Source organism: Microtus oregoni, unplaced genomic scaffold (genome assembly GCF_018167655.1).
Source record: "Microtus oregoni isolate MIOR12 unplaced genomic scaffold, Mior012 000061F_ref0000440, whole genome shotgun sequence".
In the NCBI taxonomy this organism is placed as follows: domain Eukaryota; kingdom Metazoa; phylum Chordata; class Mammalia; order Rodentia; family Cricetidae; genus Microtus; species Microtus oregoni.
In genome coordinates this window covers 5793463-5808588 of record NW_024543871.1, presented here as the reverse complement: position 1 = coordinate 5808588, position 15126 = coordinate 5793463, and the positions used below count along the sequence as shown (strand labels likewise).

At 40.1% G+C, this 15126-nt stretch overlaps 1 protein-coding gene across 1 annotated transcript in view; it reads left to right on the top strand.

The window, feature by feature from the left end:
* LOC121439439 (ralBP1-associated Eps domain-containing protein 2-like) overlaps positions 1–15126 on the top strand; it is a 208265-nt gene that overhangs the window by 97184 nt on the left and 95955 nt on the right. The window contains exons 2-3 of the mRNA XM_041639940.1: positions 6187–6310; positions 14360–14508. Coding sequence (XP_041495874.1) covers positions 6187–6310; positions 14360–14508 — 273 coding nt within the window. The remainder of the gene's footprint in view (positions 1–6186; positions 6311–14359; positions 14509–15126) is intronic.

Genomic DNA, 15126 nt, shown 5'->3' with positions numbered 1-15126 from the left:
GCTTTTTTTGGTAGGGAGTTTTTTGATAACAGCTTCTAATTCTTCGCAACCAACATGTCTGTTTAGATTGTTCACCTGGTCCTGGTTTAACTTTGGTATATGGTATTTATCTAAAAACGTGTCCATTTCTTTTACATTTTCCAGTTTTGTGGCATACAGGCTTTTGTAGTAAGATCTAATGATTCTCTGAATTTCCTCTGTGTCTGTGGTTATGTCCCCCTTTTCATTTCTGATCTTATTAATTTGCATATTCTCTCTCTGCCGTTTGATTAGCTTGGATAGGGGTTTATCAATCTTGTTGATTTTCTCTAGGAACCAGCTTTTTGTTTCATTGATTCTTTGTATTGTTTTCTGTGTTTCTATTTTGTTGATTTCAGCCTTCAGTTTGATTATTTCAAGTCTTCTACTCCTCCTAGGTGAGTCTGCTTCTTTTTTTCTAGAGCTTTCAGGTGGGCTGTTAAGTCTCCAATGTGTGCTTTCTCTGTTTTCTTTAAGTGGGCACTTAGTGCTATGAACTTTCCTCTCAGGACTGCTTTCATAGTGTCCCATAAGTTTGAATAGGTTGTTTCTTTATTTTCATTGAATTCCAGGAAGACTTTAATTTCTTTCTTTATTTCTTCCTTGATCCAGGTGTGGTTCAGAAGTTGACTGTTCAGTTTCCATGAGTTTGTAGGCTTTCTGGGGGTAGCATTGTTGTTGGATTCTAACTTTAATCCATGGTGGTATGATAAGACGCAGGAGGTTACGAATTTTTTTTGTAACTGTGGAAGTTTGCTTTGTTACCGAGTGTGTGGTCAATTTTCGAGAAGGTTCCATGAGCTGCAGAGAAGAAGGTATATTCTTTCCTATTTGGGTGGAATGTTCTATAGATGTCTGTTAAGTCCGTTTGATTCATTACCTCCATTAATTCTCTTATTTCTCTGTTAGGTTTCTGTCTGATTGACCTGTCCATTGGTGAGAGAGGAGTGTTGAAGTCTCCTACTATTAGTGTGTGCCGTTTGATGGCAGCCTTGAGTTTTAGCAATGTTTCTTTTACGTACGTGGGTGCTTTTATATTAGGGGCATAGATATTCAGGATTGAGATTTCATCCTGATGGATTTTTCCTGTTATGAGTATAAGATGTCCCTCTCTATCTTTTCTGATTGATTTAAGTTTGAAGTCAACTTTGTTAGAAATTAGTATGGCCACACCTGCTTGTTTCTTGGGTCCATTTGCTTGATAAGCCTTTTCCCAGCCCTTTACTCTGAGTAGGTGCCTGTCTTTGTGGTTGAGGTGTGTTTCTTGTAAACAGCAGAATGTTGGATCCTGTTTTCTTATCCAATCTCTTAGCCTGTGCCTTTTTATAGGTGAGTTGAGTCCATTGACATTAAGTGATATTAATGACCAGTGGTTGTTAACTCCGGTCACTTTTTTAGTAGTAGAGTTTGTGTGTTTCCCTTCTTTGAGTTGTTCTGGTGAAGGGTCTCCAGATGTTTGAGTTATTGTGGTCATTGTTGGACTCCTTGTTTTGTGATTTTCTTTCTATTACTTTCTGTAAGGCTGGATTTGTGGTAACGTATTGTTTGAATTTATTTTTATCCTGGAAAATTTTGATTTCTCCATTTATAGTGAACAAAAGCTTGGCTGGGTATAGTAGTCTGGGCTTGCATCCATGGTCTCTTAGTTTCTGACGTACATCTATCCAGGACCTTCTGGCTTTCATGGTTTCCATAGAGAAGTCAGGTGTAAGTCTGATAGGTTTACCCTTATAAGTAACTTGACCCTTTTCCTTTGCAGCTCTTAATATTCTTTCTTTATTCTGTATGTTTTGTGTTTTGATTATTAAATGATGAGGAGATGTTTTTTTTTTTTGGTCCTGTCTATTCGGTGTTCTGTATGCTTCTTGAACCTTCAAAGGAATATCTTTCTTTAGGTTGGGAATGTTTTCTTCTATAATTTTATTAAATATATTTTCTGGACCGTTGAGCTGTACTTCTTCTCCTTCTTCTATCCCAATTATTCTTAGGTTTGGTCTTTTTATTGTGTCCCAGATTTCCTGAATGTTTTGTGATGAGGATTTGTTGGTTTTGCTGTTTTCTTTGATCAGTGTGTTTATTTTCTCTATGGTATCTTCAGTGTCTGACATTCTTTCTTCTATCTCTTGTAATCTGTTGTTAGTACTTGTCTCTGTAGTTCCTGTTCATTTACCCAGATTTTCCATTTCCATTCTTCCCTCGCTTTGTATTTTCTTCATTCCTTCCATCTCATTCTTCAAGTCTTGAACCGCTTCCCTAACCTGTTTGATTGCTTTTTCTTGGTTCTCTTGGTTTTCTTGTGTGTCTTTGAGTGATTTATTCATTTCCTCTACCTGTTTGTTTGTAATCTCTAATTGTTTATGGCAGTTTTTCACTTCCTGTTTTAGGTCCTCTATTATTTTCATATAGTTCACTTTTGAGTCGATTTCTTCTATTTCTTCTGGAGTAGGGTGTACAATTCTTCTTATTTCGGGATCCCTGGATTATGGTGGTGTCATGTTGCCTTTCAGGTTGTAGGAGGAATTCTTGCCTTGGCGCCTTCCCATCTCTTCCTTCAAATGGAGCCAGGAGAGGCCTGGTGTCTTGGTCCAGTCTCTCCTGTGATTGACTCTCTGGGTGTATCTCTTCAGTGTAGAAGCAGGAACCGTTCCCGCTCAGATGGGATTCCTCAGCAATTAAACAGGGCCGCTAGGTAGCCCAATGATCCGGGGGCAAAAGGATGAATGGAGCAAGGGGGGGGCGATATCCAGAAGAGCACAGGAAGCCTGGCGCCGGAGCTGAAGGTGCCCAGGCTCCCTTACAGGGTACCCTGAGGCCTGCCCGGTAGGCAGGCACTCACCGCTCTGGGTGGGTAGCCTTAGTGTAGGAGCTTAAAACTGTTCTTGAGCACTGGTCCTAGCATACAGCAGGGCAGGGTTGGGGTGGGGTGCTGGGGAGCTGGGTCGTGCAAAAGAAAGACAGCCCTGCAGAAGGAGCTGGGGGAGGGGGGTTTGTGCTCTCTTCCCGGACAGTCCGCCCCTGGATAGCACACACTCACCCGTCCAGATGGAATTAAGTGGCAGCCTTTTTGAAGGGAGAGAGACCACGCCCCAATGGGCTGGTATCTCAGCAGCTATAGGCTGGAGGAGTGGAAGGACCTCCCGCAACAGAACCTGGTGAGGTGAGAGCAGAGTCTGAACTTACCCGCTGATGGAGAGAGCAGGGAGTGGGAGAGAGGAAGGGGTTTCTTGGAGAATTCTTCTAGCCCCTCCTACTATTAATTTTTTGACTATTCTGTGGAGGCCTTTAAAATACTAGAAAGAGAGAAGCATATTCAAACCTTTGAACTATTCTAAAAATGTATTACCTTTCAGCTAGGAAAGAAAGTATTATATACAAACTGGAGCATGTATGGACTGGTTGCTTAGCACAGTTACTGAGTTTTACAGCATTAGGTAGGAGGGAAGCTTTTTAGTAGCCTTCAACCTTCTGGAACCATGTCCAGATTCCTCCCAGAAGGCCAGTGAATTTTTCTGATTTGTATCTTTGTATTCAACGTTCAGTTTAGTGTGCATCTGTAAGTTATAAGAAGTTGATTTCATCCATTCCTTTTTTTCCATCCCCTGCTTCCCACCTGAGAAAACAAAGTCTAGTCCATAAGTTCTCTCATTTTATACTGGAAATCTGGACAGTGTGTAATCTAGGATGGATCCAGGAGAGTGTGTTACACATTTGAAGTCAACTAAAGAAGATGGTGAAGAAGCCAGCTTATGAAATATCTCTGTTAATTGAGTAGCTGACTATACTATATCACTTTCTTCTTTAGATGTCATTAAAATATTTCTACACATACCTTAAAACTTTTTAATGGAGAATTTTTTTTCTTCAAGATAGGGTTTTGCTGGCTGTCCTGGAACTTGCTCTATAGACCAGGCTGGACTTGAACTCACAGAGATCCACCTGCCTCTGCCTCCCAAGTGCGGGGACTAAAGGCATGTGCCACCACTGCCAAGCTTCCATAGAGAATTTAACTGAAAAAATATTTTGTACTTTAATGAACTAAAACCAAAAAACCAAAACCAAAACCAAGCAACCAAACAAACAAAAAACCCAACCAACCAACCAGCCAGCCAGCCAGCCAGCCAGCTAGCCATCCAGCCAGCCAACCAACCAACCAAACAACTAACCAACAAACCAACCAACAAAACCTTATAAAAGTAGCCTGCCTTTTGGATTGAGAAATCTCATGCAGATGAGGCACCACTCCATAGGTAAATTCCAAAGGTTTAGAATTATGTTCTCTTCCTTGAAGCATAATTATTTCAGAAAGCTCTTGGTATATATCTGAGAAGTTTAGTGTACAAAGAGCAAGACAAATGACCTATGAGCTTACTGTATTTCTTCTTCTCTAGCTAAAATGTAGAGAATCTACTAGTATGCATGAAAATATAGAGACAAATGTAAACAAGTTGATTATCTGATGTCAGATAAGGCGAGTCTTAAAGTACCATGATGAATATTTTACCAGCAATTTCAGTTACCTGTTGTGAGAACACTTCCCGATTTGAGATAGTAGCTACGGTAAAGGAATAATTCAAAGTCAATTTGGTAGTAAATTCACACTTTTTAAAAAGTCTTTTATTGCATTTTATTTGTTTTATGTGCAGATTCATATGCCATGGATGCCCGTGTCATGGTGTATAAGTGTAGTGATCAGAGAACAGCCTCCATGGTTTGGTTTTCTCATTTCTTCCTGTAGGGCCTAGAGATAAGATTGAACTGGTCAGGCTTTGCAGCAGGCACCCCTATCTGCTGAAGCATCTTGTTGACACCCTAAATTCACACTTTTTTGAAATTTAATTGTTCATTTTATGAAATATAGTTTATTTGTTGACCTGCCAAGGACTAAAATTTCTTTATATTAGGAATTATCTTGTAAGACAACTCTCTTCATACTGAAACTACCCTGATGCTGTTGGCCATGTTCTCCATGCACAGCCTTATCTATAACTTAGGGTGTGTTATTTACATATTCATAGTAGTGCACACATTATAAAACTCAGTTGCATTTTATTTTGAGTGTAAGTTTCATGCACTTGATTGAGAATTGATTGCATCTTAGGTGTCTATTTCTGTGCTGGGAGATAAAAGAAAGTTGCCAAAAAAATAAAACAAAATAAAAAACAGTTGCCTCTGGTCTTAAAGAGAATTTGTGTTGATGGGAAGCAGAGAAAAACAGAGAACTAAAGCAGAATGTGTTAAGTGCTGACATGGACAGTATAGAAATTTGAATTTGGAGAATGAACCACTATGAACCTTACTCATTTCAACAATTATTAACTCTCGGTTATGCCTCATTCCCCCACATGCTTAGTCTTTGCTCCCTTTCATTTTTTGAAGCCTATCCAAGACAATGTATCATGGGATAGGCACTTTTAGATATTTGAATAGAGTGCTTTCAGAATGCACTGGGAAAATAAACTAATATACCCAAGATTTTAGAAAGAATCTGTAGAAGAGAAAACAGTTGAGTTCAGTCTAGATGTGGAGGAAGATGTTCTAATTGCAGGTGACAGAATGGGACCAGCAGTTATTGAAATGTTAAGTCTTTATGTGCATAGTGCTTTTTTGTTTCTCGGAAGTGGGCACCTGAAGTATCATTTACTAAGAAGTGACTTTGCCTTAGAACTTTGTTTTTGTGATACTGGGGTTGAACCTAGGGCTTTGTGCATGGAGGCAAGTGTACTACCACTGACTACCACCTCTTGACTAATTCACGTTCAATTTTGGTAAACTAGAATAACACCTAAGTAGTGGTAATGACTAATCTGTTCTTTTCGCTTCAATGACTTTGCAGACTTTGTACATTAGAATCTACCCCCTGAAAAGTCATCCATTCTTTTATAAGAAGAGCGAGTAGCAGCCATTGTTTGTCATCTTTATTTTTGTCTTCAAAAGAGGAAGGATAGTCAGTTCTGAAACATTGTTAGTAGGTAGAAATTAATGATTTGAATCAAAACCCTCTTCATAAATCAGAGGAGAAAAACCCTCAACCATTGCATACATGGAGGTTCCTGAGGGACTTTTTGGTAAGTTATCCTGTGAAATCCTGAAGGTTTCATCATATAGTATTGTCTCGTTTTTCCTGTTATGAAATGGGCTTTTCAGCATGATTTTTCTTGTCTGTTTCAGATCACAGAACTGTGTGGTGCAAAGCGGGTTGGTTATTTTGGTCCAACACAGTTTTATGTTGCTCTGAAATTGATTGCTGCAGCACAGTCTGGCCTCCCAGTGCGGACAGAGAGTATTAAATGTGGTGAGTAGCACACGTTTATATGTTTTATCATCCACAATAGGTTTCTTATTTGTGTGAACTCTTTTTGGTGTGTCTAAGGTCTGTTCTGTAAGTTTTTGTGAAATTTCTCCTAGCTTTCTCTACCTTCAGTGTTAAATAAAATAAGAAAACTCATCAGGTAGCTTTGGTTTCTTTTTTTTATTTTTAAGTGGGAAAAAATTCACAGAGTGACCTAGGATTAGTTCCCTTCAACTGGCCATTAAGATAGCTTTTGTTCTTTAGTGAGACGGGATTGGGACAGCAATTCTCCAGCCTGTGTCAAAATAATACCATTCAGTTTAATTTTCCACTTGAGGTAGCAGTAACATCATTTAGGGCTCTGTTAGGGATTAGGATGGCATAATAAGAAAGGTACATGGAACTGGCTGTCTCTTTCTCTCTTCTATTCCTATCTGCTCACCTTTTAATTCCGTGTTCCTGCATGAACTGTCTTAATGACTTTGGGTTACCAAGATTTTGCCAGAATTAATGTACATTTTAATTAATGTACATTTTAATGTCCTTTTTTTTTGTCCTTTTCCATGTTGGGATGGAACCCGGAATATCTTGTGCATATTAGACAAGGATTCTATCACTGAACGACATCTTTAGCCTTCTTGGAGTTCTGAAAATCTAGGGGATGGTACATGGAGAAGTTGTCATTCTAAACAAAATCAACTAGTATTCAGAGTCCCTGGAAATTCCTGAGGAAATTTTGCAGAAGTTCTTTTGGGCTCCTTGTCACCCACCTCAGTTCCCTTGCCATCTGGAAGGCTCTAAACACAAAGTGAAAATTCGAGGAATTTGTATTTCATTAGCCTGGCGTCCATCCAGAGCAGGAGGACTTTTGAGAGCATTGTATGATTCTTACATGGAACCAAGGTTGAGAAGAACTTCTCATGAAAGTCATGTGAAACATTTCTAAGAGATTTGCTTACAGTACAAATACATGTTTTACTGTATTGGTACATAGGACACATCATTTAAGAGAACACTTAATGTTAGTATTGTTTAAGTGCTAAGTATGCATTTACATGACCCTACCCGTTAATGCCTCCCTAATGTTGGTACTAAGTGTTGTGGTATCCTCACCCTGGTTGCAACTGGAGTTACTTGGTGGGTGGGAAAACAACTTATGGAACAGAGAGAATTCCTGTTATCTTTCCTTTCTGGGGACTGAACTTGTGCATGTTTGAGACAAAGAGAGAGTTAGATAGGATGCAGGGTTGGGTTCTTAGCCTTTTTGTTAGTGCCACAAACCATTTTGGCAAATTGAATCCTTCTTGGGCTTATTTATTTTTCTTTTAGGGTCCTCAAAGTCAAATTCAGGGCCTTGGGCATAGTAAGCATATGCTTTTCTACAGAGCTCTACCCCAGCCCAGAACAATGCTTCACATGTGTACAAAGACATAGGATTATAAAGGAAACCAATTATATTAGCATGTCCATAACTATATATGTAATTCTTTATTAAACGATCCCATAAAAGATACCACAGTGGTTGAAACAGCTACCATACCTGCAGAGTAGTAATGAGCATGTATAATAAATACACCCAAGCTGTTTAGAGCTGTAATGACATAAAAAAGTTTGGAAAGTTGCAAGTACTGTGAATGATGGCATAGGAGTTTTCATGCTTAATGGAAATAAAGGCTTTCACTTCAGTTAGGAGTTAGGATAGGGGAAATACAGTTGTGGGGTTTCCCGCTCTTTTCCAGGTAACAACCCCTTGTTTTCTTTTCTACAGCCCCCTTGGGATCTGAGCCCCAGTAGTGCACTGGTGTGATTCCTACTGTCCTCAGGATTGTGTTTCTCCAAAATAGCTCATGCTCTGTTGGTAGTCTGGCACTATTTGTAATGAAAGGAGAGAGAACTAGGAAGAAAGATGAGTTTTTTATAGCATGAATGTGTTTAATTCTGAGAGTTTTTCCACTATTGTTAGATGTTCTTTTAGCAAACATAATGAATTATGGTTTTGGATAAAACTCTTTGTTGTTGTATTTTGAGGCTGGTTCTTACGTTGTAACCCAAACTGGCCTTGAACTCATGGCTATCCAGCTGCTTCAGATTCCCAAATGATGCCAGGCTCACAATTCTTGGAAAAGTAAAAATTTTGCAACTTTATGCTTGTCTGTGGTGAGATGGTAGTTTTTTTTTTCTGTTCTGTGAAATTTCGAAATGTGTGAGCCATGCTATAATTTCAAACCTACCACTACAGAGATCCTTAGGCAAATTATTTCACCCATGGTTCCTTGCTGGAAAATGGCCATTCTCAACCCATGTCTGCCAACATTTTTGGTTGTCATAACTGTAGAGAGGATGTTACAGGCATCTAGTGTAGGTAGAATGAGATGGTACTAAATGTCCTGCACTGTATGGAACAGGGCCCCTTCCTCCGCAATAAAAAACTGTTCAATCTAATAGGCAAAAAAAAAAAAAATGCTGACATTGAGAAAGCTGCTTGAAGGTGAGAGGCAAGCCTTTTTCGGCATGGTGAGGGTCCTGCCGCCTCCCTAGATCCTGAGGGAGGTGGAAAGGTTTTGAAGCAGTGACTCTTGTTTCAGTGGCTTTGCCCCTCTTCACACAGAACTATCTTATCCAAGAAAAACAGAAGCAGAGATTCTCTGGTCAAACTGAGAGGGTTGGGGGAGGGGTAGTCTCTGTTCTCTGCTTATTTGGTGAACCTTCTTTATCTTTGAAAGCTAGAAGATAAATTTTTTGAGTGGGACAACCAGTTTGGTGCTTTGTAGAAAAGAGAACTCCTTAAGGTGGGTGGGAAAGGATGGTCAGGGGTGAAGTGAAGATCCCAGAAAGTATGGATGTGGCCAAGTGATCCTGGTGTGTGTGTGTGTGTGTGTGTGTGTGTGTGTGTGTAATTCCTTCCCTGAGCAGAGGACATTTGAATACTAAATATTGTTTTGAGATTTCCCATTAAGCTGAGGTCAATTCAGCCTTTCTACCTAATACTCATCTCAATTATTTTCCTTTTTAAAATTCAGTGGCTCTTTTAGCAATTTCCTTCATACCTTCTCTCCTTCTCAGCCTTCCTATGGGGGAGCTAGAGCTGCTTTGGACAAATTCCCCAGTGCACAGCGCTTCCCTACTGTATAGCTGACCAGTTCTGTTTTCTAGGCATTTTACCTCTTTACACATACATATGGTCCTCATCTCTTTTGCTGCTTGCTCCCTTCCCAAGATTGTGTTCAACATTATGAGCAGTGTTTTTCACATTTATTCATTCATTTATGCTTATTACATGATTCTTTGACAGAATCTTTGATTTTTAAAAAATATTAAAATTACATTGAATGCATGTGTGTGTGTTTGTACAGGTGATTGTGCATACACGCCACAGTATTTGTGCATAGGTCAGAGGACAACTTTTGGGAGTTGGTTCTTCTACCACATGCGTCCCATGGATTAAGCTCAAGTTGTCAGGCTTGATGACAAGCATCCTTATACACTGAGTCATCTTGCTGGTCCATCTTTGATTCTTTTATCTAGCAAAAGCTCTGGATCTTGCCAGGACAGGAAACTACACATCGATAGTGTGAAAAAGGAGGAAGGGGACTGGGAAAGAACATGAAAGAAAATTTGATATTTTAATTTATGTATTGGTTCTCCCTTCCCACCCTGGCTGTGGCACACACACACACACACACACACACAAGTCAAAACTCTTCAAATGATGTGTATAAAGCATACCTACATACAACATATCCTTTGATTATTTGAGGAAGACTCACTTGTTGCCGTATACCATTATAAGCGTTCTTAGTAAGATCAGATTTCTGAACACAATGACCCATATTTCCTTGTGGCTTATCTATTACAATATGGTAACCAATAGCCATGTGTGTCTGCTGAACACTTGAGATATGGTAAGCATTGAGGTGTGCAGTAGGAGTAAAATATCCATGTGAGTTTGAGGGGTTTTCACTAAAAACAAATGTAAACTATTTCATTGAGATATGTTTATATTTTGACTGTGTTGGGAATCAAATATGAGCACAGTAGGCAGGGTACTTATGCCCCTGCTATGCTATCTCAACAATTTTCATATGTCATATGGGGGTTAAAATAATTAAAATTAATGTGGCTTTTTTTTTAGACGGGGTTTTTCTGTAGCTCTGGCTATCCTGGAACTTTATCTATAGCTCTGTAGACCAGGCTAGCCTTGAACTCACAGAGATCCACCTGCTCTGCCTTCCGAGTGTTAGGATTAAAGGTGTGTGCCACCACCATCACCTGGCTTAATTTAACTTTTTAAAATTTCATCTAAAAGTCAAACTTCTTGTTATAAACTTCATATAGTGTATAGTTTCCCATCTTAACCATTTTATGTGTTAAATTCAGGAGTGTTAGGTCTATTCATTTTGTTATACATGCATTTTCTAGAAATTTCCCACCTTACCTTGTAAAATTGAAAGTCTGATTAAACAACTACACATTTCCCCTTCACTCCTTATCTCTGGCAATCACTCTTTATTTTTATGCTTGTATGCATTTTACTACTCTTGATGTAAGTGGAATCATCGCTATTTGTTTCCTATGACCAACTTATTTCACTTTGATTTTTTTCTTTTTTGTGCTTTCTCTCTCGCTCTGTGTATGCATGTTGCATATATGTAAGTGTCTGTGTGTGCACACATGTAGGTCCATATCATCTGTCATTTTCTATTACTGTCCACTCTATTGATTTGAGACAGGGTCTCTCATTGAACTGGAAAATGCTTGCTCTTTCAGCTAGACAGGCTGGTAAGCATCTTATTGGAATGTCCCTGTCTCCTTCCATAGTGCCAGAGTTACAGGCATGCATAGCCATGCCCAGGATTTTACATAGGTTCTGGGGATTTGAAATGATTCTGTAGATGTGCTCATAAACAAGGTAGGGGAATGTGTGAAGTGACAGTATCCTTAAGGGTGTCTGGCAGTCCTGGTACAGCTGCTAGCATTTGTAATGTTACACTTGTATTCCTTTGTTCTCTGGTCCAAATGTTAGTAAAGCACTGGCCAGGGACCTTATAAATCCCAAGAATCTCTTGGTGTTTTTCTTGAAGAAATCCTTGAAGTAGAGTTATTTTTTCATGGTTGGACCAAGGTAGAAAATATTTTGTATATTCTTGTCCTATGTTTTAGGTTGATCTCGCAGACTGAGCTGAAAGACAGCTTTCTGCTGAGAGAATCACAGGACTGGCTTCTGTGTGATTCATTAGGACTCTGGAGTTGTTCTTTACCTTTTTGTGCAGGTCCTCATGTCTGCAGAGAAAGTGCCCTTATCCACTGGCTGCTGAGCAATCTCCCCAGCGTTAGCACTTAAAAAGCATTTCTAGGGGCCTGGAGAGATAACTCAGCAGTAAAGAACACTTTCTGCTCTTTGTTTGTCGTGTGTTAATTAAGTTTGGAGACAAGATTCTAAGCAAATACTACAAAAGGACCTTCTGTGATTGTTAGGGAAGGGTAGCTCACTTGCTCCCCCCCCCAAGATGGGGAAGTTTAGGGTAGGGGGTGGGTTATGCCTTTCATATCCTGTAATAGGTGGGAGCTGAGGGGTGCAGGGAGAATGTGGCAGCCATCATGCATTCTGATATGTTGAATATGCACCTCAGCCATTTGTCCTGGGTTTGAGACCTAACAGAAATCACTGTCTTAGGGTTTCTGTTGCTGTGACAAAAGAACCAAAAAGCAAGTTGGAGAGGAAAGGGTTTATTTGGCTTCCACTTCCAAATCCTAGTCAACGGAGGAGGTCAGAACAGGAACTCAAGCAGGGCAGGATCCTGGAGGCAGGAGCTGATGCAGAGGCCATGGAGGAGTGCTGCTTGCTTCTATAGCTTGCTCAGCCCACCTTCTTCTAGAATCCAGGACCACCAGCCCAGGGATGGCGCCACCCGCCATGGGCTGGGCCCTCCCTCATTGATTACTAAATGAGAAAATGCCCTACAGCTGGAACTCAAGGAGGCATTTCCTCAGCTGAGGCTCCTTCCTCTGATGACTCTAGCTTGTGTCAAGCTGACACACAAAACCAGCTAGTATACTCGGCATATATCACTGTATTGTAGGTGCTTTATTACTTTTCTAATATAATTTCACCATTGAATTCAGTGTACATATAACAAAGAAGAATATTCAGACCAAGGATTTACAGGGTTTACCTTTTTAATAGTCGAAGCTGCTTTAGGGAGATGATAGTGTCATGGTAAGGTACGTGGCTACAATTTTGCTAAGTGAAAGTTGATTAAAAATCACAGGGCTGAAGAAAGTATAGAAGAATGCAGCTGTATTTTGTCTTTCACAGTTTGGTGTCCATCTGAAGGCGTAAGCTTGTTTCCTAGGCAAATGATGCTGGAGAAATGCCATAACCCAATGGAAGAATGTGTGAAGTGACAGTATCCTTAAGGGTGTCTGGCACTCCTGGTACAGCTGCTAGCATTTGTAATGTTACACTTGGATTCCCTTGTTCTCTGGACCAAATGCCAGTAAAGCACTGGCCAGGGAGCTTATAAATCCCATGCATCTCGATGTTTGTCTTGAAGAAGCACTCGAATGGTCTCATGGTCAGGCCAGAGTAGAGAAAGTATTTTGTATGCTCTTGTCCTATATTTCTAGATCCATTTATGAGGCACAGCTGAAAGAGATAATTCTGTGAGCAGCACCACAGGACTGGCTTCTGTGTGACTCACTGACACTCGGGACTTTTACCTTTTCCTTTTGAAATCCATTTCCGCCTTCAGTGCTGGAAAACTGCCCATGGCTGGGAAACATTAAAGTATTAAAAATGGTGACCATCTTTCTTTAGAGAGGAGTCTCGATTTAAGTTTCCAGATTGATTTATCTCTTTGTGTCTTGGGCCCTTAGCTGATTGATCCCACGGGGACTTGTCATAATTGCCCATTCTTTGAATCAAATGTGAACATAGCAACTAAAAATAAACATGTGGATATTAGAGAACCAGGGGCCTTCTTTGCCTGGGGAGTAGCATACTTGCTGTTGCTAAGATGTTTCCTGGCTCTAGCACAGCATCCACCATTGGAAGCACAGCTGTGTTTTTGGAGTGGACGGATGACAGAAGTGCAAATGCACACTGGGAATTATCCAGAACAATGGCTACAGATGCAAATCATTATGCCTAATCCACAATATTATCCTTATGTGGTCTTTGTGTCATGTGCTTATGTGTGACTTGCTGTGTTGAGAATTAGAAGCATGCCAAAGCACCATTTTCATTTTCAGAATAGTTATGTCAGAGTTTAAAAGATAAGTAAATATACCAGACAGCTCTTTGTCGCACCGCGAGTGGCCAATGGTTTTGTATTTAGAATCTGGCTAAATGTTAGAGCAATTGATCTGACTTCATAACACTTTCTTCATTATGTTATCAACGGGCAACAAGAGAATGAGTGTGAAAACTCATAAAAGAATGATATTGAGTGGGAAACATTCAACCTAGGAAGTTGCCCCAAGAAGGTAGGGATAGACATTAATATAGGGCACTGGTAAGAACCAGCTTGCTTGGGTTCAAACTGTTTCTTGTCCAGAGATTAGTTGTGTGCTCCAGGGGGACTTTATGTAGCTTCTTCACACCAGCTTCCACAGCTGTAAAGGGAATTGCTAATGCTAGTTTATCTTATAGAATTGCCAGGAAGATAGATGGGTTGGTATTTGCAGGCCTCTAACACTGCATCTGGTGTATTTAAGCATTTGTAAGCTTTGCTGGCGATTGTTGCCTCTTGTTTTGATAAAATTCACATCCTTTTTCTGCAGGATCAAGTGGGAGCTAGTCCCCAACCCGAATTTATCCTGTGATGATTCAGCAGAGTGGAAAATGCTAAGGAGGAATAGCTTGGTTAAGCATTGCATTTTTTTCTCATGACGTTATTCTAGGAGTCTCCATTGTGCCTCAACTCAAATTTAAACTTTATTTAGTGTTCTGAAAATTTCCCTCAAAACTGATTTCTTTTTGGCCATTGAGTCCCCCTTTTTGTAGTTTTAAGATAAAGCCTCACTTAAGCCTTTCTGCTTCTACTCCTAAAGAACTGCCTCTGCCTCGCTTTGTGATGTCAAAGAGTGATGCTGAGATACGGTTTGGGAACGCAGCTGAGCTGCACGGAAAGAAAATTCAGGTTCCATACTTAACCACCGAAAAGAATTCCCTCAAAAGAATGGACGATGAGGATAAACAGGTGAGAGTGGGGGTCGGCATGCTCATTCGATTCTGACCATGACGCCTCGTGAATCACAGCCTCTGGTCTCTTGCCAAACTTCCAGCAAATCTTGCCATCTGGAACACAATTACAGATTTGGAAGTGAGCCAGGAAAGTTTTCTTGTAGCAAGAAGAAGCTGACACATAGGAATTACTGCTAGCCACCCACTGGCCCTTTAGAATTTACCTTAGTATAGAATTGTGCCTCAAACAGTGCTGTTGATTTAATACACTTATTTGATTTCTCTAGGTCAATGGTTTTTAAATAAGTTCATTAACATGTAACTTCTAGAACAACGTGGAAACAAAGAACAACGCTAAAAATCAAAGAGAAGAAATGTAGTTTCTAAGAGTTAGCAAGTGTTCCCCTCCAAAAAGAAGCCCCAAATGATTCTCTGATTAAACATGTTTGGGAAGTATGCCCGCCCTCATGTTCCATTCGTAGGGGAAAGACTAAGTCATCAGCCTTGGAAATTAAGAGGGCACATCGACAGGCAGGTTCTATTGGAAAGAGGCCTGGAGAACTGTCTTTACCAAGCTCTTATTACCAGGGAATCCTTTCTTGGGAAACATATGTGGAATGGCATCTCAGTAAAT